A 25,992-nucleotide genomic window follows, 5' to 3' on the forward strand; every position below is an offset into this window, starting at 1 on the left:
GCACTGGACAGCAACACTTACCTGAGACTCTCTGATGTTTTTACACAAAATCAAATCCCTGTAACACATGATGATATTCCAAAACAAAACGACATAAGGAAATGGTCGTATCTGGAGGAGGTTGACATCAAGTCTATTGACGCCAGCATTGGGCTGCTCATAGGTGTCAATGCTCCAAAAGCATTAGAACCATGGAAAATTATCAACAGCGTTGGCAGTGGCCCCTACGCTGTAAGAACACAACTAGGCTGGGTTATGAATGGCCCACTCGGTTCTGATGGTAGCCCAAACAGTTCCTACACAACCAATAGGATATCTGTGGAAGGCCTGGAAAATCTTTTGATGAAGCATTACAACGAAGATTTCATAGAACATCAATATGAAAAGAATGAGCTGTCAAGAGAGGATAAGCAGTTTTTGGAAATTGCTAATGAGTCTGCTGAACTCAAAAGTGGTCACTACCATCTCAAGCTGCCATTTCGCAACACAAGTGTGAACATGCCCAACAACAGGCAGATAGCACATCAAAGGGCTCAGTATTTGGCAAAAAAATTTGAAAAGAATGCCGAATTCTTTAACGAGTATAAGGCCTTTATGAGTGAGGTGCTAGCAAAAGGACAGGGTGAAATTGTCCCTGCAAGTGAGCTGCAGACTGCAACTGGCAAGGTGTGGTACCTGCCACACCATGGCGTATATCACCCACGCAAACACAAACTGCGTGTAGTTTTTGACTGTGCAGCATCCTATAGTGGAACCTCTTTGAATAAGGAGCTCCTACAAGGCCCCGATCTGACCAACACCCTCCTAGGTGCGTTGCTCCGCTTTCGCCTAGGCCCTGTAGCCTTCATGACGGACATTGAGGGAATGTTCCACCAGGTGCGTGTAGCAAAGGAGCATGTCAACTTCCTACGTTTCCTCTGGTGGCCTGATGGAGACTTATCCAAAGATCTTGTGGAGCATAGGATGTTGGTGCATATTTTTGGTGCTGTGTCATCACCTAGCTGTGCAACATACGCCCTGCAGAAAACTGCTAATGACCACCAGCTTGAATATGCAGAGGAAGTCACAGGCACAGTAATGCACAACTTTTATGTGGACGACTGCCTCAAAGCAGTCATCAGCACAGAGCAAGCACTGTCTCTCCTGCACCAGCTGCGTGAATTATGCGCAAAAGGAGGCTTCTACCTCAACAAGTGGGTTAGTAATGACCGAAAAGTTCTGGCTGCAATCCCTGAAAGGGACCGAGCAAAAGAAGTGCAGACATTGGATCTGAGCAGCAAGGAACAACTCCCAATGGAAAGAGCACTCGGAACCCAATGGAACGTGGAAAGCGATCAATTTACATTTAGCATAGCCATCAAATCGCATCAGCTGACCAGAAGGGGACTTCTTTCTGTTGTCTGCTCCATCTATGACCCCCTCGGCTTCCTAGCTCCCGTTACACTCGTGGCAAAGCAGATCCTTCAAAGCTTATCCAAACTGAAGCTGAGCTGGGATGAGAGAATCCCAAAAGAAACTGCACTTGAATGGGAAAGTTGGCATAGTGCACTTCACCTTTTAGGCAATCTGGGTGTTGGCAGAAGCTTTATTCCTTTAGGCTTTGGCAAAATTACATCAGCACAGCTACACCACTTTTGTGATGCTAGTGAGGTGGGATATGGCGCCGTATCCTACCTTAAGGTCACAAATGATGCTGGTAACGTCCATGTGTCCTTTGCCTTCGGGAAAGCTAGAGTGGCACCTATGAAGCCCACAACTATCCCCAGAATGGAGCTGGCGGCAGCAGTCCTGGCTGCACGTCTGGACCGTATGCTGAGAACTGAGCTGCACTTGTCACTATCAGATTCAGTCCTTTGGACAGACAGTATGACTGTTTTGCAGTACATTGCCAATAGTACAAAACAGTTCAAGACATACGTGGCAAATCGCGTATCTCAAATTCACTCTCTGACAAAAGTGGAACAATGGAGGCACATCTCTTCAAAGGAGAATCCGGCTGATGTAGCTTCACGTGGCTTGTCAGCCAAAGCCTTTCTCCAGTGCCAAATGTGGTTGACTGGACCACGCTTTCTTCGAACCCCCACACAATGGCTTGAAATGATTGGAAACATACATACCATCTCAGAGAACGATCCTGAAGTAAAGGAGGAAGCTTCTGTTTACGCCACAGCAGTCTCATCCATGGAATCATGCCCAACTACTAAACTGCTTTCGTATTTCTCGAGGTGGTCTGACCTAAAACGTGCAGTTGCATGGATTTTGAAGATTAAAGACACACTTAAGCAAAGGTGTGATGAAAAGAAAAAGGCCAATGAAAACAAACCAGCTGGTCACAAAAGGAAAATGGAAAAAACAACTTACCTGCTAACAGTGGATGACTTTGAAAAGGCTGAGCAAGCCATAGTCAGTTATGTACAAAGGCAACACTTCTCTGAGGAGATGTCACTCTTGAGCGATGGAAAAGCTATCAAAAAGGCAAGCACTTTGTACAAACTGGATCCTGTGATGGAGGACGGCATCCTTAGAGTTGGTGGTAGACTGAGCAAGTCTGCGCTACCTGAAGAGGCAAAACATCCTGCCATCTTGCCTAAGAACAGTTACATCTCTAAGCTCATTCTTCGCTGCATTCATGAGAGGGTGGGGCACAGTGGGAAGAACCATATGCTCTCCACTCTGCGCAGGCAGTTTTGGATCCCTCACGCCAATGCATTGGCAAGGAAGATCATTGGAGAATGTGTGACATGCCGCCGCTCACGCCAAAGTCCCGGGCAACAAAAAATGGCCGACCTACCACCCGATCGCCTAGTCATGGACCTCCCTCCATTCACTCATGTAGGCATGGATTACTTCGGACCTATTGAGGTCAAAAGAGGAAGGAGCACTGTAAAAAGATATGGAGCGATCTTCACATGTTTAACATCCCGTGCTGTTCATCTTGAAGTGGCCCACACACTTGATACTGATTCCTGCATTAATGCCATAAGAAGGCTCATTTGTAGGAGGGGGCAAGTCAAAGCCATTAGATCTGACAATGGAACTAACTTCATAAGTGCGCAGCGTGAATTGAGACAAGCAATAAAAAACTTGAATCAAGATAAAATCCATACCACACTCGCACACGAAGGAATACAGTGGAGCTTTAACCCGCCTCATGGAGCACACCATGGCGGAGTATGGGAGCGTTTGGTGCAGCAAGCTAAAAGGATCCTTTGTTCCATCACCAAGCAGCAAATGATTGATGATGAAACCCTCCAAACAGTATTCTGTGAGGTTGAAGCAATGCTAAATGACAGGCCAATTACACCCTCTAGCGATGATGCAAATGATCTTGAAGCACTCACACCCAATCACCTCTTACTTTTAAAAGGAAAACCCATCATCCCTCCTGGTTTGTTTAGCAAACATGACTCCTATGGAAAAAGACGCTGGAAACAAGTTCAGTATCTCAGTGACCTCTTTTGGAAGAGATGGATAAAAGAATATCTCCCCCACTTGCAAAAGCGCCAGAAATGGAACAGGCCCCGTAGAAACTTCTCTGTGGGAGATTTAGTTCTCTTGGTAGAAGAGTGTGCCCCAAGAAATACATGGCCCCTAGGGCGCATCACTGAAACAATAAAGGATGCCAAAGGCTTTGTGCGCAAAGTACGGGTTAGAACCCAAAGCAATGAATTGGAAAGGCCCATAACTAAGTTGTGCCTTTTACTGGAATCTGACTGAACCAAGAAGCTTCTCTCTCTCTCTCTTTTTTCGTTTCTTTGTTTTCCTGGAAATGGGTTATTTACTTAATGAAAAGTATGTAATATTGAAATGGAATGAATTTACCTTTTCTGAGTATACTTAAAGGTCTTATGACTGGTTTGCTACAGTGTTATTACATGTTATTGAAGTATAAGGTTTGCTGAAAGCATTGGTGCATAAAAAATAACATATGTGAATTCCTAGGTAATGAACATGATTTATGATGGACAATTGATGGACATTCTGTGTTGAGAAACTTTTGCTTTTTGCATTTTTTGGACCTCTTTTGTCTGAAGACCTTTTTTTTCTCATGGACTTTGAAAACACACACACGCACGCAGAAAAAAAAAAGAAAAGAAAAGAAATGGACATTGATATACACTATTGAAGTGGACTTTGGGAATGGGCTGATGGGTATGTGATGCTATTGCTGATGCTATGTGAATTCTGAACAATGTGTGGTTAATGTGCTTTGACTTTTTGTAGATGGCTGCTCCGTGAATGAGTTGGTAATTTTGTTTGTTCAAAATTAGGGGCCGGTATGTTACAGCCATTTGGATGGTTTTTATGTTTTGGCCTACTAAGGTAACATTTGGGTTATGTATGACATATGTGGTATGAAATATTTAGTTGTTATGGAAAATGTGGAATGCTTATGCCTGGATTATGATTTAGTTTTGTTATTAGGTTAATTGCTTTAAGTATGACGATCACCATTGGGTGACGTCATTGGGTCAAAAGTCATTATATCAGGGTTTTTTTGAGTTGGTTTGGTGGATGGGAAATGCAGACCGGGCTGTCATACTATTTTCGACCGTACTTACTTAATGTTGTTACATTTTCATCATCTTTTCGTTTAGTTTGGACTGTTAGCTTATTTTGACTGCACTTTCATTCATCACTTGTTATCATCCTGGACGCAATAAATTATTTTCTACAACAAAAGGAGTGCGTGTTTGATCCCAGCCGAGTCCCAGTGTTTCTCCATTCCTTGGAACTTTGGAAAAAATTGGACCTAACACTTAGGGATGATCATTGTGTAGCAGCATAGATGCATGAACAGTTCCCTCACCTGCCTGTAGGGCATGCTGTCAATTATTCTATCAGAGGAGTGGCAGTATAAAAGGAGCCCTCCCTCCTGCTTTCCCTGTCTGCCTCCATCGAATTGTCTGCTTCCGGGTTAGGGGTCATTTTCCCGACAAGTGGTGGCCGTTATGCATCCCTGGCTCCAGTGGCTCTCGGGGTGCTGTCTCCCCTCGCGGTGTTAACAGGTGGACTGCCGCCTGGGTCGCTCTCCTCTCCTCCTCCGGAGCGTGTGTCTGTGCGTGTCATCATAAGGTGCCGTTGTAATTATGCTCGCACTGACCGGTAGGCTGGAGACACTGCTGCTCTGCACAGAGCTTCTTATCTTGCTGCTCTGCACAGAGCTTCTTATCCTGCTTTACTGACTGACAGTTCGTCCAACCTGCTCGGAGTTTTTATCCATCGCCGAGACGTATTGCCTGAAAAAGGCCTTGCTTGTGATTCCCTGTTTTATTGTTGTTATCGTCTAGTGCTTCAGCCTTAACGGCTGCGCCCGGCACCGACGGACGGCGGTCTGTGCGCTGTGCCTGACGCATGGAGGGTCTCTGGTAGTTTTAATTGATTTCGAGGTTACACTCCCATAGTTTCTGTTTTGTTTTCTTTGTTAGTTTCCGTTTGTTTATTTCTTTCTCAGTTGCTAATTTGACTTCATTAATTTTGTTGAGTTATGTTAATTTGTGTATTTTTTGTTTGAATGTGACCTTTACTAATATTTTTTTTATCTCCTTCTCAGTGCTGAAGTCTGGTGTCTGGGTGCTGGTGGTCCGGGTGGTGGTCTTCCCCCTTTTCTGCTGTGTTTCATTGGGATTTGAGTTCTCACATTTGGGTGCCTCTAGAGGGTTTGTTGTTTCTTTATATATTTTGGTTAGGATTCTGCCCCCCTTCTCACTAGCCCCTGTTTCCCCAGTCACGCTCAGCACTGTTAAGGTTTTCTTTTCTTTTCCCGTATGAATGTTTTAAATCATGTTATAAAAAGGCAACTATTGTAATAAAAGCTGTATCTTTTTGTATAAACATCGAACTACGTCTCCACATTCATTGTATCTTAAACCTGCGTGTCCTTGAACCTAAACTTAATAAATTCTCTGGGTGAAATTCCTGGAGTGGCGTTGTTGGATCACACCGAAAACCATTTGAGCTTAACCTAGTCTGCTCGGCTGCCACAATTGGATGCTTGGCTTCGGCTGGCATGGATGCTCGGCTGAGCCTCCCTCCAACGCGAAGGATTCCCTCTTCAAGTCGTGGATTGAGTCTGAAGATTCGGCTACTCTTCTTGACGGAGTCCTTTCTCCGAAGAGCAGATATCTCCTCTTGGAAGCTGTTGTTTTGGCAATGACCAGTGATTGCGATCTCCGCTTTTTGCAGGTCCTCCACAGTCAGGTAAGTGTGTTTGAGACTCTTTTTGTAGCTCCAACATTTCCTTGTTCAACTGTTGTTCATCACTGCACAATCTTTTCAACTCTTTTCTCTTCCTAGACAGGTTCATCAGGATTTCCTTGAGTCGCGTGAACCGTGCCACAGCCTTCTTGAGCCGTATCCATGAAGAGAAGTATTGAATTAGTTGCTGCATTGCATCAGTGCTTTCTACTGTGGTAGCATTAACCAGTATGCCTTTCTTCACCTCAGGATCCTCAGCCGTGAGCTCTTCTTGGTGATCGGGTTTGACTGGCCACTCCCTTTCTGGTTGACAAAGGAAGCTGGGACCAGCAATCCAGACCTCGTTCTTCATGAAGGCGCTCACCCTTTGACCCCTTGAGGCGCAATCGGCAGGATTCAACTGAGTGTTGACGTAGCTCCATTGATGCACGTTTGATGCTTGCAGGATTATGGCAATCCTGTTTGCCACAAATGTCTTAAACCTGATGTTCTCGTTGGCTATGTACTTGAGGACGGCAGTACTGTCCGTCCAAAACTTGGAGTCTGCCAATGGCAACTGAAGCTCCTTTTTCAGCATGACATCCACCTTCACAGCCAAGGCAGCCGGCGTCAGCTCCAACCGCGGGATGGTAGTTGGTTTCAGAGGGGCGACCCTCACCTTCCCTAAGACGAATGAACAGTGTACTTGGTTACTGCTATTCTTCTGAACTAAGTACGTGACAGTACCATAGCCTGTTTCAGATGCATCACAAAAGTGATGCAATTGAGCTTGCACAGCTTTGCCAAATTCAGGTGGCTTGAAGCATCGAGTTACTCCAGAGTCAGTGAGCTGTTGGATTTCTTCAGTCCACTTGCTCCATTGTTGTGCGAGGTGTTCTGGCACAGTGTCATCCCAGCCTGTTCTTAGTCTACACAATTCTTGCAGGATGTTTCTTGCAGGTAGTATGACTGGTGACAACATTCCGAGTGGATCATAGACTGAGCTCATTGTTGACAGGATACCTCTCCTGGTGAGAGGCTTCTGCTCAATGTTCACTTGAAACTTGAATTGATCTGACCGGATGCACCACTGTACTCCCAAAGCTCTCTTGATGGCGAGTGTGTCCTGGTCGCTCGGTCTTCAAGCGGAATGGTTAACAGCACGTTACGACTGTTGGTCGTCCACTTTGTGAGTCTAAAGCCTCCTGTTTGACAGATGGCCGTCAAGTCATGGAGTAGCTTGATCGCTTCCTTTTCTGTGTTGACCGATTTTAGACAATCGTCGACGTAAAAATTGTTCAACACTGTCTCCACAGCTGCTGCATCGAAAGTACTCCTGTTGTCCTCGGCACACCTTCTCAGCGCATAGCTTGCGCAGCTGGGTGAGGAGGTGGCTCCGAACAAGTGTACCTCCATTCTGTACTCCTGCAGCTCCTTTGAAATGTCCCCGTCAGGCCACCATAAAAACCTGAGAAGGTCTACGTCTTCAGGTGGGACCTTGACCTGGTGGAACATGGACTCCACATCTGCCATGACTGCGATTGGCTCCTGACGAAATCGAGTTAAGACACCAACAAGACTGCTGGTCATGTCAGGGCCTTGCAGTAGTTGTTCATTGAGTGTCGTTCTCTGATACGAAGCGCTGCAGTCGAATACCACTCGAAGTTTGTGCTTCTTGGGGTGGTAGACGGCGTGATGCGGAATAAACCACACCTTTCCATCACTCCTGTTTAGTTCTTCGTCTGGGACTTTAACAGCGTATCCCTTGCTGATCACCTGGTTCATGAAGCTGACATATTCGTCTCGGAATGTCTGGTTTTTCTGAAGCTTCTTTCTCATGTTGATCGCTCGTTGCTCTGTCATTGCTCTGTTGTTAGGCATTTTCACATCTTTGTTCTTCAACGGCAAACCAATTGAGTAGTGACCGTTGACCAGCTTAGTGGATGTGGTAACTCTGTCCATAAACAGTTGATCTTCCTTCGACATCTCAAGCTGCTCTCCCAGAGCATTCTCGGGAAAAATCATACTTGAATTGTTGCGTCCACAATTCTTCAAGTCGAGCCACCGATATCCGATTCATTTGGATCTGTGGGTATCCATGGTGTAGTATATTGTTAGAATGATCTAGGATCACCTGGATCAATTGGTTAACCCTAGAGGGACGCATCACTCAGTGTTTGATAAGTCATGCCTGCTCTTTGTGTGTGAGATGCGTGCGGCAATAAATGTCACATACAAGGTGTTCACCAGAAAATATGCCTCACCGTTTTATTTATTAGTGTAACAAGTACACAACATGGTGTCAGAAGAGGATTTTTTCTTACTCTTACTTTTTCTTACACATGAGACACAAGACACCATTAGTTTTCGTTTGATACTCAGCTGTGGTAAGAAAAGTTTTAACGACTACGAGTGACCGGACGTTAACGTTAGCATGGATCAGTTCAAGCCACCCGCACCGCTAGTGCTAACCGGCAACATCAGCGAGAATTGGCGCCGATGGAAGCAACGGTTTAAGCTGTAGGTGACGGCTACGAGTGCGGACGAAAAGGATGAACCGGTGAAGACAGCCATAATGCTACACACGGTCGGTGAGGATGCCCTAGAGATTTACAACACCCTGGATGTTGAAACGGAGCTAGTGGACGGTCAACCCGGTGAGCCAACACTACAAAATATCCTGGATGCTTTCAGAAGGTACTGCATACCAAAGAAAAACATCGTGTTTGAGCGTCATCAGTTTTGGTCACTACCCATGTCAGAAGGAGTCAACGCCGACCAGTTCGTGACTGAACTTCGCCAGAGATGTAAAAACTGTGAGTTTGGAATAACCGAGAATGACATGATTCGAGATAAGCTTGTGTTTTCTGTGCCTGATGTTCATGTAAAAGAGCGATTATTGAGAGAAACGGACTTGAATTTAGATAAAGCAGTTGATATCTGCAGAGCAGCTGAAGTCGCTAAATCACAGATGCGAGCTATGCGATCAGCTCAGCCAGAGGCGTCTGTGGAGGCTCTTTACAAGGTGTCAGCGAGCTCAGAGAAGGGGAGAGCGGCCATGAAAAGAATGTCAAGGCCACCAGAGAGAAAGGCACAGGCAGCAAATAAAAACACATGCAGAAAGTGCGGCGGGGCGCACAAACCTCGTCAATGTCCAGCATTTGGCGTCACATGCTACAACTGCAACAAGAAAAATCACTATGCGAAGATGTGCGTCTCAACACAAGATAGAGCCACTGCCCGGGGCGTGCACGATCTGGAAGTAGAATCACTGTTCATAGGGACTATGTCCTGTGCTGGACCCAAATACAGTCAGCAGGATAACGCGTGGTACACAACAGCCAAGATACAGAACACAGAGGTCAGTTTTAAATTGGACACTGGGGCAGACGCAAATGTGCTCCCTCTGAGCATTTTGCAGAAGATTCCGGGTCCTCATCAGCTGCGACCCACCCGCATAGCTCTCGTCGCTTATGGAGGAACACGTCTGATGCCAGAGGGCACCGTGAGACTTATCTGTGATGTGGCCAGGACGAAGACAGATCTTCAGTTCTTCATCATCAAGCACTCCTCCACTCCAATCTTGGGCAGAAACGCATGTGAACAGCTGGAGCTGGTAAAAAGACTGGAGACCATCGCAGTCAAAGCACCAGCCACAAAAGAGGAGTTAGTGGACGCGTACCCATCCGTCTTCAGTGGTCTGGAACAGTTTCCTGGGGTGCATCACATCCACACAGACCCACATGTGACCCCAGTTGTGCACGGCTGCAGGAAAATTCCCATCGCTGTCATGGGCAGGCTGAAAACCACGCTGGAAGAGCTTGTCGAAAGAGATGTCATTGCACCTGTGACGGAGCCCACAGAATGGGTAAATAGCCTTGTCATCACAGAGAAGAAAAACGGGTCGCTCAGGGTGTGCTTGGACCCTCAAGACCTGAATGTGGCAATTAAGAGACAGCACTTCTCAATACCAACCCCAGAAGAAATACTCCACCGGCTGTCAGGGAAAATCATCTTCTCCATCCTAGATGAAAAGGACGGATACTGGCAAGTGAGTCTGGACCAGCCCTCCTCGATGCTCTGCACATTCAGCACGCCGTGGGGCAGATTTTGTTTTAAAAGACTTCCTTTTGGAATTAATTCCGCCAGTGAGGTTTTCCAGCAGAAAAATTGGGAGATATTCGGCAACATTGAAGGAGTGCACATCATTGCAGACGACATGATAATCGCTGCTGCGTCTGATGAAGAGCATGATGCCATTCTGGAAAAAGTCATGGACACTGCACAGAAAAACAATGTCAAATTCAACAAGGACAAAATTCAATACAAAGTGGACTCAGTCAAATACATGGGACATGTTGTCACCACAAAGGGAGTGAAGCCGGACGAGTCCAAGGTGTTAGCCATCAGAAACATGCCGCAGCCTGAGGACAAGAAAGCACTACAGAGGCTACTGGGAATGACAAGGTATCTCTGCCAATACATCCCAAATGAAGCCATGATCACAAGCCCACTCAGAGAGCTGCTACGAAAAGATGCTGCCTGGCACTGGAGCCATCAACACACTGCAGCACTGGACAAGCTCAAGACCGCCCTCATGCAGGCCCCAGTACTCCAGTTCTACGACCAGAGCAAGCCACTCACCATACAGTGCGACGCATCAAAAGACGGACTCGGCGCCTGTCTGCTGCAGGAAGGTAGGCCACTGTCTTATGCATCACGAGCACTCACAGACTCTGAGAAGAATTATGCTCAGATAGAGAAAGAGCTGCTGGCAATAGCTTTCGCAACCAAACGCTTTCACCAGTATGTCTATGGCAACAAAGTGACTGTGCAATCAGATCATAAGCCACTAGAAGTCATTTTTAAAAAACATCTGAACAAGGCACCAGCACGACTTCAGCGCATGCTATTGCAGCTCCAACGCTATGACCTGAGAATAATTTACACTCCAGGCAAGGACATGCATGTTGCTGATACCCTGTCCCGCGGTGTTGTAACTGATTGCAAAGAGGACAATAAAGAGGATATGTTTGAGAAGAGAGTAGTGCATGCAATGGAAGCCACAGACGCACTCGACGCAGACACACTCTCAAAGCTCCAGGCTGCCACGGCGACAGACAACAGACTGCAACAGGTGATGGAGCTACTCAACAAAGGCTGGCCGAGACGACGGAGCAGTGTTTCCAGCAATCTACACCAGTACTGGACTATGCGACACACCATCAGCGTCAGGGATGGCATCCTGATGACTGGTGATAGGATCATGATCCCACAGAGTGTGAAGCAGCTGATGCTTGACAGAGTGCACCTCGCGCACCAGGGGATACAGCGGATGAAAGCACAAGCGAGAAAAGTGATGTACTGGCCAGGTATGACACACGACATTGAACACCTGGTGGAAAGCTGTGGTCCATGCCAACAACTCCAGCCACAGAATCACAAAGAACCTCTGATTCCACATGAGGTACCTGAGCTGCCATGGCTGAAGATTGGTGCAGACATCTTTGAGCTACACGGACAGTCATACCTTCTGATGGTGGATTACATGTCAAAATACCCAGAGGTGCTCAACTTACCTGACAAAACAGCCTACACAGTCATACGCAAAATGAAGACCATCTTCGCCAGACATGGAATCCCAAAGGAGCTGGTAAGCGATCATGTTCCTTTCGCCAGCTCTGAAATGCGACAGTTTGCATCGGCATGGGGCATAAAGCTTGTCCACTCCAGCCCTGGATATCCACAATCAAACGGCCTAGCAGAGAGAATGGTAAAGACTGTAAAATACACACTTAAAAAGGCAACACAGGCTGGCACAGACCCGCACTTAGCTCTCCTGACACTACGAAACACTCCAGTGACTGGTACAGACTTTTCACCAGCACAAGTCCTGAAGGGGAGAGTACTGCGAAGCACCTTGCCAAGCTCCACAGCTGTCTGGCAACCAGCTGTTCCACAAGGATTTCACTCGAGGCTGAAACACCTACAGGCCAGGCAAGTGTACTACTATAACCACAAAGCAAAGACTCTGCCAGAGTTTGCTCCTGGTGCTACAGTGCACATGTCAACACGTCATGGCTGGGAACCAGCCACTGTCCTGAGCAAAAGAGAGGAACCACGTGCATATAATGTACAGACTCCCAGTGGTGTCACGTTCCGGAGAAACCGACGTCATCTGAGGAGAACCCACCCCAGTCTACACAGAGACGACGACGATGAAATGCTGGAGCAACCCACTGCTTCACAGAGAGAGGACATCGCATCACAGGCCCATCACAGCACACCAGCCTGTGAACCGAACAGTCCCACTCCAGCTGCGCCCACCTACAGCACCAGAAGTGGGAGACTCGTGAAGAAGCCTACAAGGTTCGGGGACTGTGAGTTGAAGTAACACTTAAGTCCACCTTGCAGATAGCTCAAGGTCTGAATTTGTAAAAAAAAAAAAAAAAAGACAATGTGAGAAAAAAGAAAATGTTTTAAAAAGTCACAGTAAAGTTAAATATGATTCTCATGCTTAAAAAGGGAGGATGTAGTATATTGTTAGAATGATCTAGGATCACCTGGATCGATTGGTTAACCCTAGAGGGACGCATCACTCAGTGTTTGATAAGTCATGCCTGCTCTTTGTGTGTGAGATGCGTGCGGCAATAAATGGCACATACAAAATGTTCACCAGAAAATATGCCTCACCGTTTTATTTATTAGTGTAACAAGTACACAACACATGGTTTGACCAGCTTCTGATGTTTCCACGCAGCGGTCCATTCAATGTCCATCCCAAGACTGTACAAACTGCATACGGCCCATCTTTCACGCTGCGGATGACCTCTTCCGGCTCCAAAGCCTTTGCGACATCCGTCCCAATCAGAAGATCGATATCCGCCTTGATCGATGGAATTCGTACGCCTCGTAAGTGTGGCCACCTATCCACGTCTTCTTGAGTTGGAATATTCTCCTGACTAGCAGGTATGGCCTTTTGCGTAAACACACCAGTGAGCTCGACAAAGTCATCACTTTCCAGGCTGTTGACTTCAAGGTCTGGCAGAACTTTGCATGAGACTGCTTTTTGGTCTCCCATGGTGGTAAGTAGGATGTTAACATTTGTTCCTTGCAGGTTAAGGTTGTTGGCTAGCTTGTTAGTGCAAAAGGAGGCGTGGCTCCCTGGATCCAGGAACGCATAGCAAGTCAGCACCTTGTTACCTTTCTTTGCCTTCACTCTCACTGGAACGGTGGCGAGGACAGTTCCTGTACCCCCGGCCCCAGTCTGAGAGCAAGTTTCCCCAGCATCCAAGAATCCACTGACCACAGTTTGTTCTTCTTGTGAAGACTCCTCTTTTTGTTCCTCCCGTGAAGCATTTTCTTTTGGTATGTCTTTAGGTTTCTGCTTTATGTGTAACAGCGTAGGGTGTTTAGCTGAACACAGCTCTTCTTTTCTTCACAGGTACTGCTCATGTGTCCTCCTATAAGACATCTGAAGCAGAGTCCCTTGCTTTTAATACCAATATTTCTTTGTGCAACTTTTTTTGAAGTTTCTTGCACGGTTCCATTGTATGATCTCCCTAACAGAAGATACAAGGTTTCACGAAAGCCATGTTCATGTTTGGCTTCTTCTCTTTAACTTTCTTGTCAGCACCAGCAACATCTTTCACTACTTTCTGCTCCTTAGCTTCAGTGGCTAACGTTGTGATGTTTTTCTTGGCAGCTGACTTTTCAGGTTGGCGCTTGGTTTGACCTGAAATTTCACCAAATACAGGGTGCGCTGCCATTTCAGCCTGTTTGGTAACGAATGACACCACGTCTTCAAACTTTGTTCGCCGGTCTTTCTTCTGTATGTCAATGGCGATGCTCCTGAATCTCTCCCTCAGCCTGTATGGGAGCTTGGAGATGACTGTGTGCATGTTCGCGGCATTCTCCATCTCATCCAAGTACTCTCGGTCCGACATTGCGTTGTTACAATTGGTCAGAAAGAGAGCATATGCTTCAAGTGCCTTAGCGTCCTCTGACTTGATAGTAGGCCAATTTAGAGCCTTGTCAAGGTATGCCATCGAGATCTTATATTTGTCACCAAAGCGCTCCTTTAGTAATTTCTTGGCTTCAGAGTAGCCCTGTTCTGCGTCCATGTGAAAACAGCTGCGCACTAAGTCATTAGGCTGACCACTTGTGTGCTGTTCCAAATAGTAAAGCCGATCTTTGCTGTTTTCAGTCTTGCTCTCTATGCGATGCACGAAAGCTCTCATGAAGAGACGGTATTCCATTGGATCTCCTTTAAACACTGTAATGTTTGGCGATGGCAATGTGGATAACCTTTGTTGCTTTATTAAACTCTCAGTTATTTTGTTTTGGCGTTTCATAACAGAAACCAGGTTATCTGTGTTTGCAGAATTGCCCTTTGGAGTGACATACACTTGTCGTGAAACAGACACTGGTCGTGCAGCAGGCGCTGGTCGTGCAGCAGGCGCTGGTCGTGCAGCAGGCGCTGGTCGTGCAGCAGGCGCTGGTCGTCCAGCAGGCGCTGGTCGTGCAGCAGGCGCTGGTCGTCCAGCAGGCGCTGATCGTGCAGCAGGCGCTGGTCGTGCAGCAGGCGCTGGTCGTCCAGCAGGCGCTGGTCGTGCAGCAGGCGCTGGTCGTGCAGCAGGCGCTGCAGTGCTGGATGCATTGACAGCTATTCCACCACTATTCAATTCAATTCAATTCATTTTTATTTATATAGCGCCAAATACAACAAATGTCATCTCAAGGCACTTAGATAGTAAGTCCAATTCAAGCCAATTGGAATTCAATTAATTAATAATAATCATAATTCATAAAATAATCCAATTCGTTCATATAGAGCCAATTCAAAAACAATTTCCTAGCTAAGGAAACCAACAGATTGCACTGAAAACTATGGCTGTGCTGAGATACATTACTAGCCCCACTGCTCCTATTGTGGCTGACATGTTGTCTCTGAGTAGCCATCAGTGAATCCACTCTACTGTCTTTAGAGCCTCGTGACACAATTGAGCCTTCTTCATATCTTCTTAACACGGCTAACTTTGCATCTGATTCGTCAAGCTCTGCTTGTAACTCCAATTGTTCCTTTTCAGCTTTGAGCTGTAGCTCTTTTTCCTCCAAAGCTCTTTTTTGTTTCAATATAGCTGTCTTGCTTAACAAAGTAGCTTGCTCCAATTCAACTTTTAAGCGTTCAGCGCGAGCTGCTGACACTACGGAGGCAGATGAGACAGACTTAGCTTTTTTACTCTGTCTGGATGTAGCTGAAGCGCTATCTTCAGGATTTACCTCACTGTTCACTTTTTTAGACTCTTCAATGCGAAGCATTACATCCTGTATCCACAAATTTATTTCTTGCATGAATTTACCGTGGTCATCGTATCTTGGCTGAAACCAATCACTTTGATCTGCCTTCATGTTCTCTACACATCCAAGCTGAATGTACAGGTCTTTAACATCAGCATTTATCTTACTGAATTCTCCAATGAGCTCTTCATACTTGTTTAGCAATTCCTGTGTTATAATTTCCACGTTTGCATCATCATCCATTAAAGCAAGCAATCCGTTTCTTTTCTCAGTCAATTTGCCTAGCTTTGCTCTTCTGGATCTGATTCTCGTCTGCAGATTATTTTCCAATGACACTTGTGTTGGTTTAACCAAACGTTTTTCCCCCAGAGGGCTTACTGTCTTTCCTTCATCATCCGTCATGATTGCTTTTTGAATGTCAGTCCGTTTTTTTTCCGATTCCACTTGCGACAGTCACGTAGCAGCCACGAGCCACTTGTCCACTCACCAGTCACGAATGCAGCGCATGATAATGCTGGTTCTGAAGTTCCTCGGTAAATCCCTCAAGTATCTTCTTTCCAGTTTCAGCAAACCTCTCCAGCGATTGTAATCCAATGTCAAGCTAGTCTTCTTACTAATGTAAAGGCTTGTTCTTAGTGAGACCACTAGGAAAGTGCTATTTCTTACACTGAAACTCTCCGACCCCAACGTTGCTGTTTCCACTGTCAATGTCCATGTAGTTTGAAATAAATCCACTCCACAACGTTTTGAAATGAAAGTTGAAGTTTACTTCTCTTTTTGACACTTACAAAACATAAATGAATTCACTAAAATATAAACTACTGAAATGAAAAGCTTCTAATATCTGCAGGAGGCGCAGAGCTGCAGGTAAGAAGGCTGTTCGCTTCGATGGTTCCTGGCGATCTGAAGGGAGAAGCGTGAAAGCGTTTCCTATGGTAGCCGGCTCGGTCAGTTCTTAATGCGACAGTACACCTTTTTAACACATTGAATACCGGCGGTGTTTACGGAATTATGTCGTAGAATCCCAGCGTTCTAAACCATTTTGACGTTTTTTGTACAGTCACAGCACATTATGTGATAGGGCCACTGAAACATGTTATGGCTCGTTTGAAAGCTGAGACTTTAAACTCTTTGTGGGTCAAAACTGCGTGTCTCTAGGTGCCGCCATTAGCGAGCTATCCTTAGCTAAACCAAGGCGGGTATCCACCAAAATCAATAACAAACTGAGATATCGGGGCTTTTGTGAAACGTGCGCTCTTTCAGCCTGTGGCACTTTAGATACTTACATATCCGGGTCAGAGGATTTGCGTCGTGTCGCATGTTGCAAAGCTAACCTGTTCATAAGACCGCCTCCTTAGACTTGTCGCGTGTCTTCTTCTCCTTCTTGTTGTTTGTTTATGTTACTTTACCGTCACCCTCTGGAAACCGACACGTGCGATTGGACAAAATGCGGAAATGCACAACAATCAATGCAGCGTTATCAAAATTGTTCTTGAGTTGACGCAAAGCCATTGGCGTAATGATCAAAATGTCCAGATGATGACACCAGTTTTTGACTGCCATCTATGTCAGTTCTGTTCATCACATAATTACAAAAATCACACAGAATGTGCATTAGAATGTATAGATTCAGAATCCATAAAAAACGTAAAAACGTATTTTTACCATGTGGGAGCCAACGCATGGGCAGTAAAAACGTAGTTTTTACTTGGGAGTCAATGTGTTAAACTATATGTAACAAATATACTATGCACATAAATTATAATTCTTTTAACCTTTCTATATAATAGTCATCATTTTAATCATAAAATAAACACATCTATTAAATTATAAATCCAAATTATATTATCTATCTTTTTAAACATTAATTCCTATTCATATAAACATGAAGTCTACTTTGGCCGCTACACTATTTATTTTATCGCCAGTAATCTCTTCGTACTGGCAGCACAAGGAGCCCATACACATTCCAATAAACGTTTTCATCTCCGGCACAGTTACGTGTGACACCTTGCCATCTTTGCTCGAGCTGGAGTCTGAAGTACCTGCTCACTGTATCTATTCATCTCGGAAACGAGATGCGCCCAAAGCTCCTCAGTAAAAATATGATTAAATGCCTGCAACGGTGTGGCATCTGCAGGTAAATCGACTTTCACCCCTGGTGTGCGGTTGAAATCTTTCCGTCGATTACGGTGGTAATTGTCAGTCTTCCACTCACATTCAAACCCTTCAAAATCATCCTCGTCGTTATTGTCATCTTCAAACATATGTGCTAGCCATGAATCTCCATCAATTGGGTCAGCACGTTCATCAGCATCATCAAAGCCAAGAAACTCCTCACAATCGCTACCGTCTGAAATGTCTTCCCACTGAAAGTCCTCCATGCTTGTTTGATGTAACTTAACTTCAAAACAATGACACGAGGAACATGACGACACTCTCACGTGTCTATTATAATGCATTTAATCGGTGCAGAGGTCAATAATTGGTGCAAAACAACCCTTATACATGAAAAAAGACGTGTATGCTTTCCCGGCCTTAAAGGTAGAATAACGCAACAGCGCCCCCGGCTTTAAAGGAAGAAATGCAGCAATGCTTTCCCGGTCTAAATGGGTTAAAAGCCACAAAGTGCTTTCCAATCGTCAAAAAATTGAAATGAAGCAAAGAATAAAAGCAGTCATATATAAAAACACAAGAGCAAACATAAAACAGCATAAAACCAAGCCCTTGTATAGTTAATAGCCTGCCTGCGTAGAAGGGTTTTAGCTGCTTTTTAAAAGTTTCCACAGAATCAAGGCAGCGTAAAGACAAAGCGTTCCACAGTCTGGGGGCCACTTCTTTAAAAGCCCCGTCCCCTCTAGACTTAAAATGGGTCAGTGCAACCACCATCAGTCTTTGACCAGCTGACCTCAGACTGCGAGAAGGGGTGTGGATATCTAAGAGATCAGGGCTTGACTGGATTTAATTTCTGCATTTAGCTGTAAACAGGTGTTACAGAGCCACTGTTTGATGTTTGCTAAGCATTTCACCAGAGATGACAACTTGTGGTAGTCATTAAAAAAAAAAAAGAACAGTAGCTGCACATCATCAGCATAGAGATGACAGGGAATATTAGGGTGCTGCTGGATTATCAGTCCTACAGGTAGAATGTAAAAAGAAACAGGATGGGTCCTAGGACTGAATCCCCGTTCTGACATGATCTGAATTGCAAAAACACTGAAGCTTCTCCCAGGAAGTTCTGAATGGAACCATCTTAAAGCCAGGTCAGATATACCGACCACATCACCAAGGCTGTTGATCAAAATATTATGATCAACGGTGTCAAGGGCAGATGTTAGGTCTAAGAAAACCAGAACAGTGAAATCCTCCAACATCATAATGTCGCTTGAGATTCTCTGTGGAATGTTGTTTATGGACCGACACCTAAAAAAGAGATGAGTTGCTTCCCTACAGCTTTTTCAAGAATTTTCCACAAAAATGGGAGTTTGGAAACAGGTCTGTACTTTTTGGGCTGGGAGGAGTCCAAATGACACTTTTTCAATAACGGTTCAACAACAGCATGTTTATGTGAGCGGGGGACCACACCTGATAGGAGTGAAGCGTTCCATATATCCAAAGTCCAGGGGCCAAAACAGTCAAACATCTTTTTAAACAACACAGTAGGGAGTACATCAGTGGAGATGTCCTGTAGTGTCACAGGTTTAAAAGGTGACTCACCAGTAAAGGTATATGTCAATGAAGGACAGATGTTAGCTCTGGAATTATTGGCTTTAGTTACACAGAAGTTAAGTCATTACAGTCAGCTTTAGAGGATATGTGCACTGATGTAAGTTGAGAAAAATAATCATTTCTGGCTGTTCGCATTAAATAATTTGAGATGGCCCACAGATCCTAAGTGAAGCCTGTGAACCTCAAATTTAGTTGCGTCCCACAGGCGTTCAACCTTTCGACAGTCTCTTTTGAATTTCTGATGGATTTGTTTATCCATGAACAAGCTTTTGTATGTGGGACAAGTGCAGATTTCATTGGTGCCACCACATGAAGAATCTCAGAGCAACTTGTCCCAGCTGTCATTGGGCAAGAGGCAGGGTACAGCTTCCATCACAGGGCCACACAAACTCCTAGGGACAAGTTAGAGACACTAATTATGCCAACATGCATGCATTTGGATGGTGGAAGGAAGCTGGAGTACCCGGTGAGAACCCACACATACACAGGGAGAACATGCAGACTCCACACAGAAAGAACCAGCAGGGAATCAGCGGCGCGCGTCGATGACATCATCCCAGTAGATGCGTGTGTAGAAAGCCCCCGATAAGCCCCCCAATAACAACAACAGGGCAGGTCTGAGCTAACAGTGCAATAACACACCTTCATTCATTCATTGTTCTTAAAGTGTTGGTGAAATAAAGACAGATAATGTCTTATTCAGAGGCTGTATTGTCTCTGCCCGGTTCTCTCTGTTATATACGCAGATCTCCAGGGATCTAAATATCTTCAGAATGACGCCGACTTTCACCAAACTGTTATCGGGGAGTAGATAAACGTATTTTATGCCAGAAATGAGGTCCAGGTTTAAAAAAAACAAACTTCCCCTTTAAATGATGGTATTTAACACTAGAACTACCACGGAGGGGTCAATTGACCTTTTTACCTAAAAGACCCACAAGAGGGTCATTTGACCCTTTGGTGGTACTTCTAGGTAGGCAGAAAAATCCTGGTAGTTCTAGTGTTAAAGGTGATATATTCAGAGTGGAGTGCAGGTAAACCACAAGAAGCCTGACTGCAGGCTGGCCCATTATCTGGAGGAATCCCAAAAACACTTCATCTTTAATAAACAGAGGTTGTCACTATTGCTACAACAAACATGCTAACCTGTAAGTTCATTATTAAATGATGCTTTGCATGCACTGTAAACCTTGTAAGTACATTTCAGATTGATCATGGTCACATGTTACTGAGGGTGTACAAAAAAGTGTGTTCAGTCAGAGGCTTCTTCAGCTCAACACAGATGGATACAGGAGGTCCTTCCTGCCAGCAGCAATAACCAAACACAATGACTTCTTACAAGGATTGTTCAAATAAATAAATACCTGCAACAGTATCATTTTCCTTTGGGATGAATAAAGTTGTTTTTTTCCATATAACTTTAGTGGAAACTTGCTGTACCTGACAGGAGTCAATTCCTCCTTCCAGGTATCCAGCGCAGATCATCCAGGGGGAGATTAAGCCCTGATACACCTCTGGTTGGTTGCAGGTCTTAGTAGAGATAAGTGGTACTGTGGCCGAGCGCAGAACCACACTGGTCTCTCCTGGAAACATTTAAAGCACAAACAGCCAAAAACAGACTTTGAGAAAGATTGTTCATGGGTATTTCTTTATTTTGTCCAAAGTCCACGACTAACCTGAAGACATTAAAACCTTATAGTGATTTGGATCAAAGAAAAGTGCTTTTCTGTTTATTCAAACAAGCTACAGGGCTATGCATTCTTAAAGTAAACTACTATACAGTTTGGATATGCAAAGTGGGAGCAGGTTCTTAGCTGAATTGTCTTCTTACTTGTAACATCTGATTGAAAAACACAGACTACTAGCCTACCAACCGATTGGTGATGTATTGTCTGTGGTTGTGGTCGGAAACATCGTCTATAGATAAGACATAAATACACACACGAACAGACACAACACATTCATGTTTAAGATGCGGATCCTAACGAACCAACAGGCTTGACTTGAGTCCCGTTAGAAGTAATAAAGTGCTCAGCGCACAGTCTGATGCGCTGCCGACTCCTTAGCTCATTTAGTTATCAGGATAAAGTCAAACCATAGTTCCCTTTGTTTGATTTACAAGCTGGAATGGTTCTATTGTGTTGCTGATGGAGAAATCTCTTTTTTTCGAACAGTACCACTGCCTAAATCCCCTGCAGTACCTTCCAGTGACTTAGTAATGACTGGTGCATCTGATATTCAAATGGGATGGCAGCAACTCATCTCTAAAATGATGGGACAGCTCCATGTTTCCCACTGTGCAGCATCCCCTCTTCTTTTAACAACATCTGTAAACATCTGGAACTGAGCAGCCCAGCTGCTGGACATCTGGCAGAGGAATGTTGTCCCGTTCCTGTCTGATGGAGGACTCCTGGCTCTGCAGCAGGTCAGTGCTAGCCTGGCGACGCCATCCTACGTACTTCTGCCCAAAGATTTTGGCTCCGCACATAGTCTGGCCAAATCTCCCTACCTCGGTTCGCTCAGTGTTTTGCCAATCAGCAAACAGTTGCGAGTGGTGACGCAGAACTCACGCGCGGAGTCCATTGTAGTCCATATAATTGTAGTTCAACCGCAGCGGACATAAACATGGCGACGGAAGAACGCTAGAAGCTATCCATGAAGTTGTCTCAACTCTGGAGAGCATTATACAATTAAAACAAGAGCAAGAGGAATGCCTCGTCAATTTTGTTAGTGGCAAGGATGTCGTAGCTCTCCTTCCAACTGGCTTTGGGAAAAGTTTGATTTCTCAAATGGTACCGGTATAATGAAAGCGGATGTGGGAAGCGTGATTCGCGAGCTAGAGCCTCGCGAGAGTAAGCATGAACCTCGGCGCATAACCTACGTCCTTTCTAAACATTACTGATTGGTTAAGGGAACTCCAATTAATTTAAGTTGCTGAGTAAGGTCCCACCCTCCATGGAAACGGATTCCTCTTGGGTTTTCCCAGACTGTTTGACGGAGTCAACAGTCGGCTTTCGCCCAGGCTAGGTCAGTGCAGCAGCCGGACTCCTCCACCACGCAGCCCTGCTGCTGGAACAGGTTTATCTCTGTCCTGCTGAGACATGCAAGGCCTTCCCTGGAGAAGGAGCAGATGTTGCTCTAACAGCTGTATATTACCTGGAGCCTTTCCAGATGTGCAGGTTTCCAGTTCCATCCATCCATCAGCGTGTCCTCCTGATCAGACTGTGCAGTGTGAGGCTGAGTGTTGGTCTGCTGCAGAGAACTCTGAAGCTGTGATGTGTGAGCGCCTCTCTTTACCTCTGAACTCACACAGCTCATCTCTGCTTCTTACTGTTTAACTCAGCTGTTTGTGTTCTGTTTCTGATCCTAAAATAAAACGGATTTATTTTCTCTGGTTCAGGGTGTCAGGTTAGATTCAGTAAATCTGCTTCTTCTCTGTCTGTTTAGTTGTGTTGAAAACAAATGACAAACTAAAGGAGTCTCTGCATCCATTCATGGCTAAATTAGAGTGGAAATGAGCTTTCTGCCCGTGTGTACAGTTTATTGATGGTTAAGAGTTATAAAAGAGGACCATATATACAGAATGCACACACGTCTGTCTTTCTGCACGGATCTCCCGACAGTTTTATGAGACCCTTGCTGTGTCCCATGGCGTAGGGTGCAACTGATCCCTGCCTGGAGGAGATAATGATCAGAGAGGACGCTGGCGTTGAATGTTCGCCGCTTCTCCGCGATAAACAAGCAAAACAAGCGAAAAACAAGCCACTCTACTGTTGCCAGGTTGATGGACACTTATCTGAACTCTTCATGATCGGTGATCTGGCAGAAAGCTGTGGATTACATCGCACTGCTTTCTGAATATCTGTTTTGGAGCCGTGGGACTGCTGCTAGCGATTAGCTCTGTGCTAGCTTCTCCCGGCTTGACTGGCTCGTCGATGCTGACCTATTCCGCTTCCCAGCTTATTGGACTTAACAACTGCTCCATTCCACCTTGTGTCTCCATCTTAAAACGTCTGGGCCTTCTGCGTAGACCCCGTTATGTCCATAGAGGCTCTCGGAGGAGAACTGTTTATTATCGGCAGGCTGGGTCTGGTCCCATGGTTACCATCTGGTCTACCGAACGTGCCGCACATCGATTACGTCATCAGACCGCTGCGTCTGTAGTTCCCGCGGGAGGAGCACAGCGAACGAGGGGGCAAGTGGAACGTGGAGTGGATTTCAGTCTGCTGAGGCCTCTCCAAAAGGCTTCTACTCCAGCCAGTGTTAAAATGGAACTTTTCAATGTACAATCATTGTCCAACAAATCCTGTCTTATTCATGACCATATTCTGGAGAAGAATTTGGACCTTATGTGCCTTACTGAAACATGGCACCAACCAGATGTGTACAGTTCGCTGAATGAAGCCTGTCCCCCTGGATACAGTTATCTGCAGAGATAACTGGCCGCGGTGGTTGTCTGGCCATAATTTACCGCAGTAATTTAAAATTGTCTCATCTGGCTCTTCAGGACTTTTCTTCTGTTGAATGTTTGGCCTTCAATCTTAAAGCCCCCCTCCAGATGAATATTATATTGCTTTATTGGCCTCCAAAACCACATGCTTCATTTAACTCAGAGATGCATGACCTCTTTACTTCTCTCTGTACCCGTTCTGTGAAAAATATCATTCTTGGAGACTTAAATATCCATATTGATCATCCTTCTTCCCCTCTGGCAGCAGATTTTAAGTCTCTTCTGGACTCTCTTAATCTAACTCAGCATGTTGACGCCCCTACACACAACAGGGGGCATACGCTGGATTTGGTGATTACAGACACTGTAACTATCAACGACTTATCTGTATATGACCTCGGTGTCTCGGACTACAGTGTCATCGCTCTAGAAGTGCCTTCAACTTTGTCTGCTCCAAATCCTAAACGTCTTATTCAGTTCCGTGACTTGAAAAACATCTCCCTTGAGGCTTTGTCCTCTGATCTCCACTCCCTGACTGCTGTCAATCATTCATCTGTAAATGACTCTGTGGATTACTATAATCATTCTCTTCAGGAGCTTCTGGAGCTCCATGCTCCTCTTAAATCGAAGCTGGTGTCATTCCCCCGCTCAGCCCCTTGGTACACTGATGAACTGCGGAACATGAAAGCAGCAGGCCGTGCTATTGAGAGACGTGTAAAGTCATCTGGTCTTTCTGTACACAAGCAGGCATATAAGGAACATCAGAAAGCTTACGCCTTTTCTCTTAAAGAAGCGAGGTCTAAGTATTATTCCAACATCATCAACAGCTGCCCGGGAAATTCTAAACAGCTTTTCTCTACAATAAACCATCTCCTTAATCCCACTGAACAAACTCATGCTGAGGACTCGGCTCAAAAATGCAACCTGTTTCTTTCTTTTTTCCAAAACAAAGTTAGCTCTATCCGATCTCAGCTCCATAGCCTTCATGATCTTCGGCTGGCATCTACCCGTGTGCATTCTGGGTCCCTGAGCTGCTTTGACGATGTTGCTCAGAGTGAAGTGGAGACTATCATCAAGACAATGAAGCCTTCATCCTGCGCCCTGGATCCCTTCCCCTCGTCACTCATAAAATCCAATCACGCTGCAATAAGCCCATTAATCACACAAATAATAAACAAGTCACTGAAATCTGGTCATGTTCCATTGCCTTTTAAAACTGCTATCATCAAACCTCTTCTGAAAAAAATCCAACTTGGATCCAGACATTCTTTCCAATTACCGCCCAATTTCCCACCTCCCATTTCTGTCAAAATTGCTGGAGAAAGCTGTTGCTGCTCAGCTGCAGCTCCATCTACAACAGCACTCTCTGTACGAGAAATTTCAGTCTGGTTTCCGTCCAGCTCACAGTACTGAGACCGCATTGCTGAGAGTTACCAACGATGTCCTCATGGCAGCTGACACTGGCTCTACTTCTCTCCTTGTCCTCCTTGACCTCACTGCAGCTTTTGACACTGTGGACCATAATATCCTCCTCCACCGTCTTCATGAGGAGGTCGGTCTCTGTGACACGGTTCTGGACTGGTTTAAATCCTTCCTCTCCAATAGGCTGGAATGTGTTAGTCTTGGCAACGCCAAGTCCCAGACTGTCTGTGTCTCCTGTGGTGTCCCACAAGGGTCAGTTCTAGGGCCCCTGCTATTTTCCCTTTACATGCTGCCTTTATGTCAAATCATTAATCGGCACAACATCTCCTTCCATTGTGATGCTGACGACATACAACTTTACATTAGAACTGGAGCATCATCATCACCATCTTCACTCACTGCCCTCACTACCTGCCTGGAGGAGATAAGGACGTGGATGAATCAGAACTTTCTTCAGTTCAACTGCTCCAAAACTGAGGCCATATTGATTGGCACCCCTCACCAGGTTCAAACTTCAACTCTGACGACTATTTCTTTTTCTGGACAAGACATCTCCCTCTCCACCCCTGTTACAAATCTTGGAGTAAAATGGACTCTCAACTTACATTTGAAAATCACATTAAGCATCTGTTTAAAACCTGCTTCTTTCATCTTCGTAATATCTCCAAAATTCGTCCATCTCTCTCTTTCTCTGATGCCGAGACTCTCGTCCATGCCTTTGTTTCCTCCAGGCTCGATTACTGCAATTCTCTGTTTGTTGGAATCCACAGAAAACATCTTCAGAAGCTTCAATACATTCAGAACGGTGCAGCCAGGGTTCTATTGAGAGCTCGTAAATCTGACCATATTACACCTATTCTCCATGATCTGCACTGGCTTCCTGTCACTTACAGAATTCAGTGCAAAATTGCTCT

General features: G+C 45.3%; 1 protein-coding gene across 3 annotated transcripts in view; it reads right to left on the reverse strand.

Annotated features, from left to right (window-relative positions):
- The window catches only part of tmprss3a (transmembrane serine protease 3a), an 86,502-nt gene that overhangs the window by 11,896 nt on the left and 48,614 nt on the right, over positions 1-25,992 (reverse strand). For all 3 annotated transcript variants that reach the window (XM_075478884.1, XM_075478885.1, XM_075478883.1), the window contains exon 12: positions 20,647-20,789. In XM_075478884.1, coding sequence (XP_075334999.1) covers positions 20,647-20,789 — 143 coding nt within the window. The remainder of the gene's footprint in view (positions 1-20,646; positions 20,790-25,992) is intronic.

Source organism: Odontesthes bonariensis, chromosome 12 (assembly GCF_027942865.1).
Source record: "Odontesthes bonariensis isolate fOdoBon6 chromosome 12, fOdoBon6.hap1, whole genome shotgun sequence".
NCBI lineage: Eukaryota > Metazoa > Chordata > Actinopteri > Atheriniformes > Atherinopsidae > Odontesthes > Odontesthes bonariensis.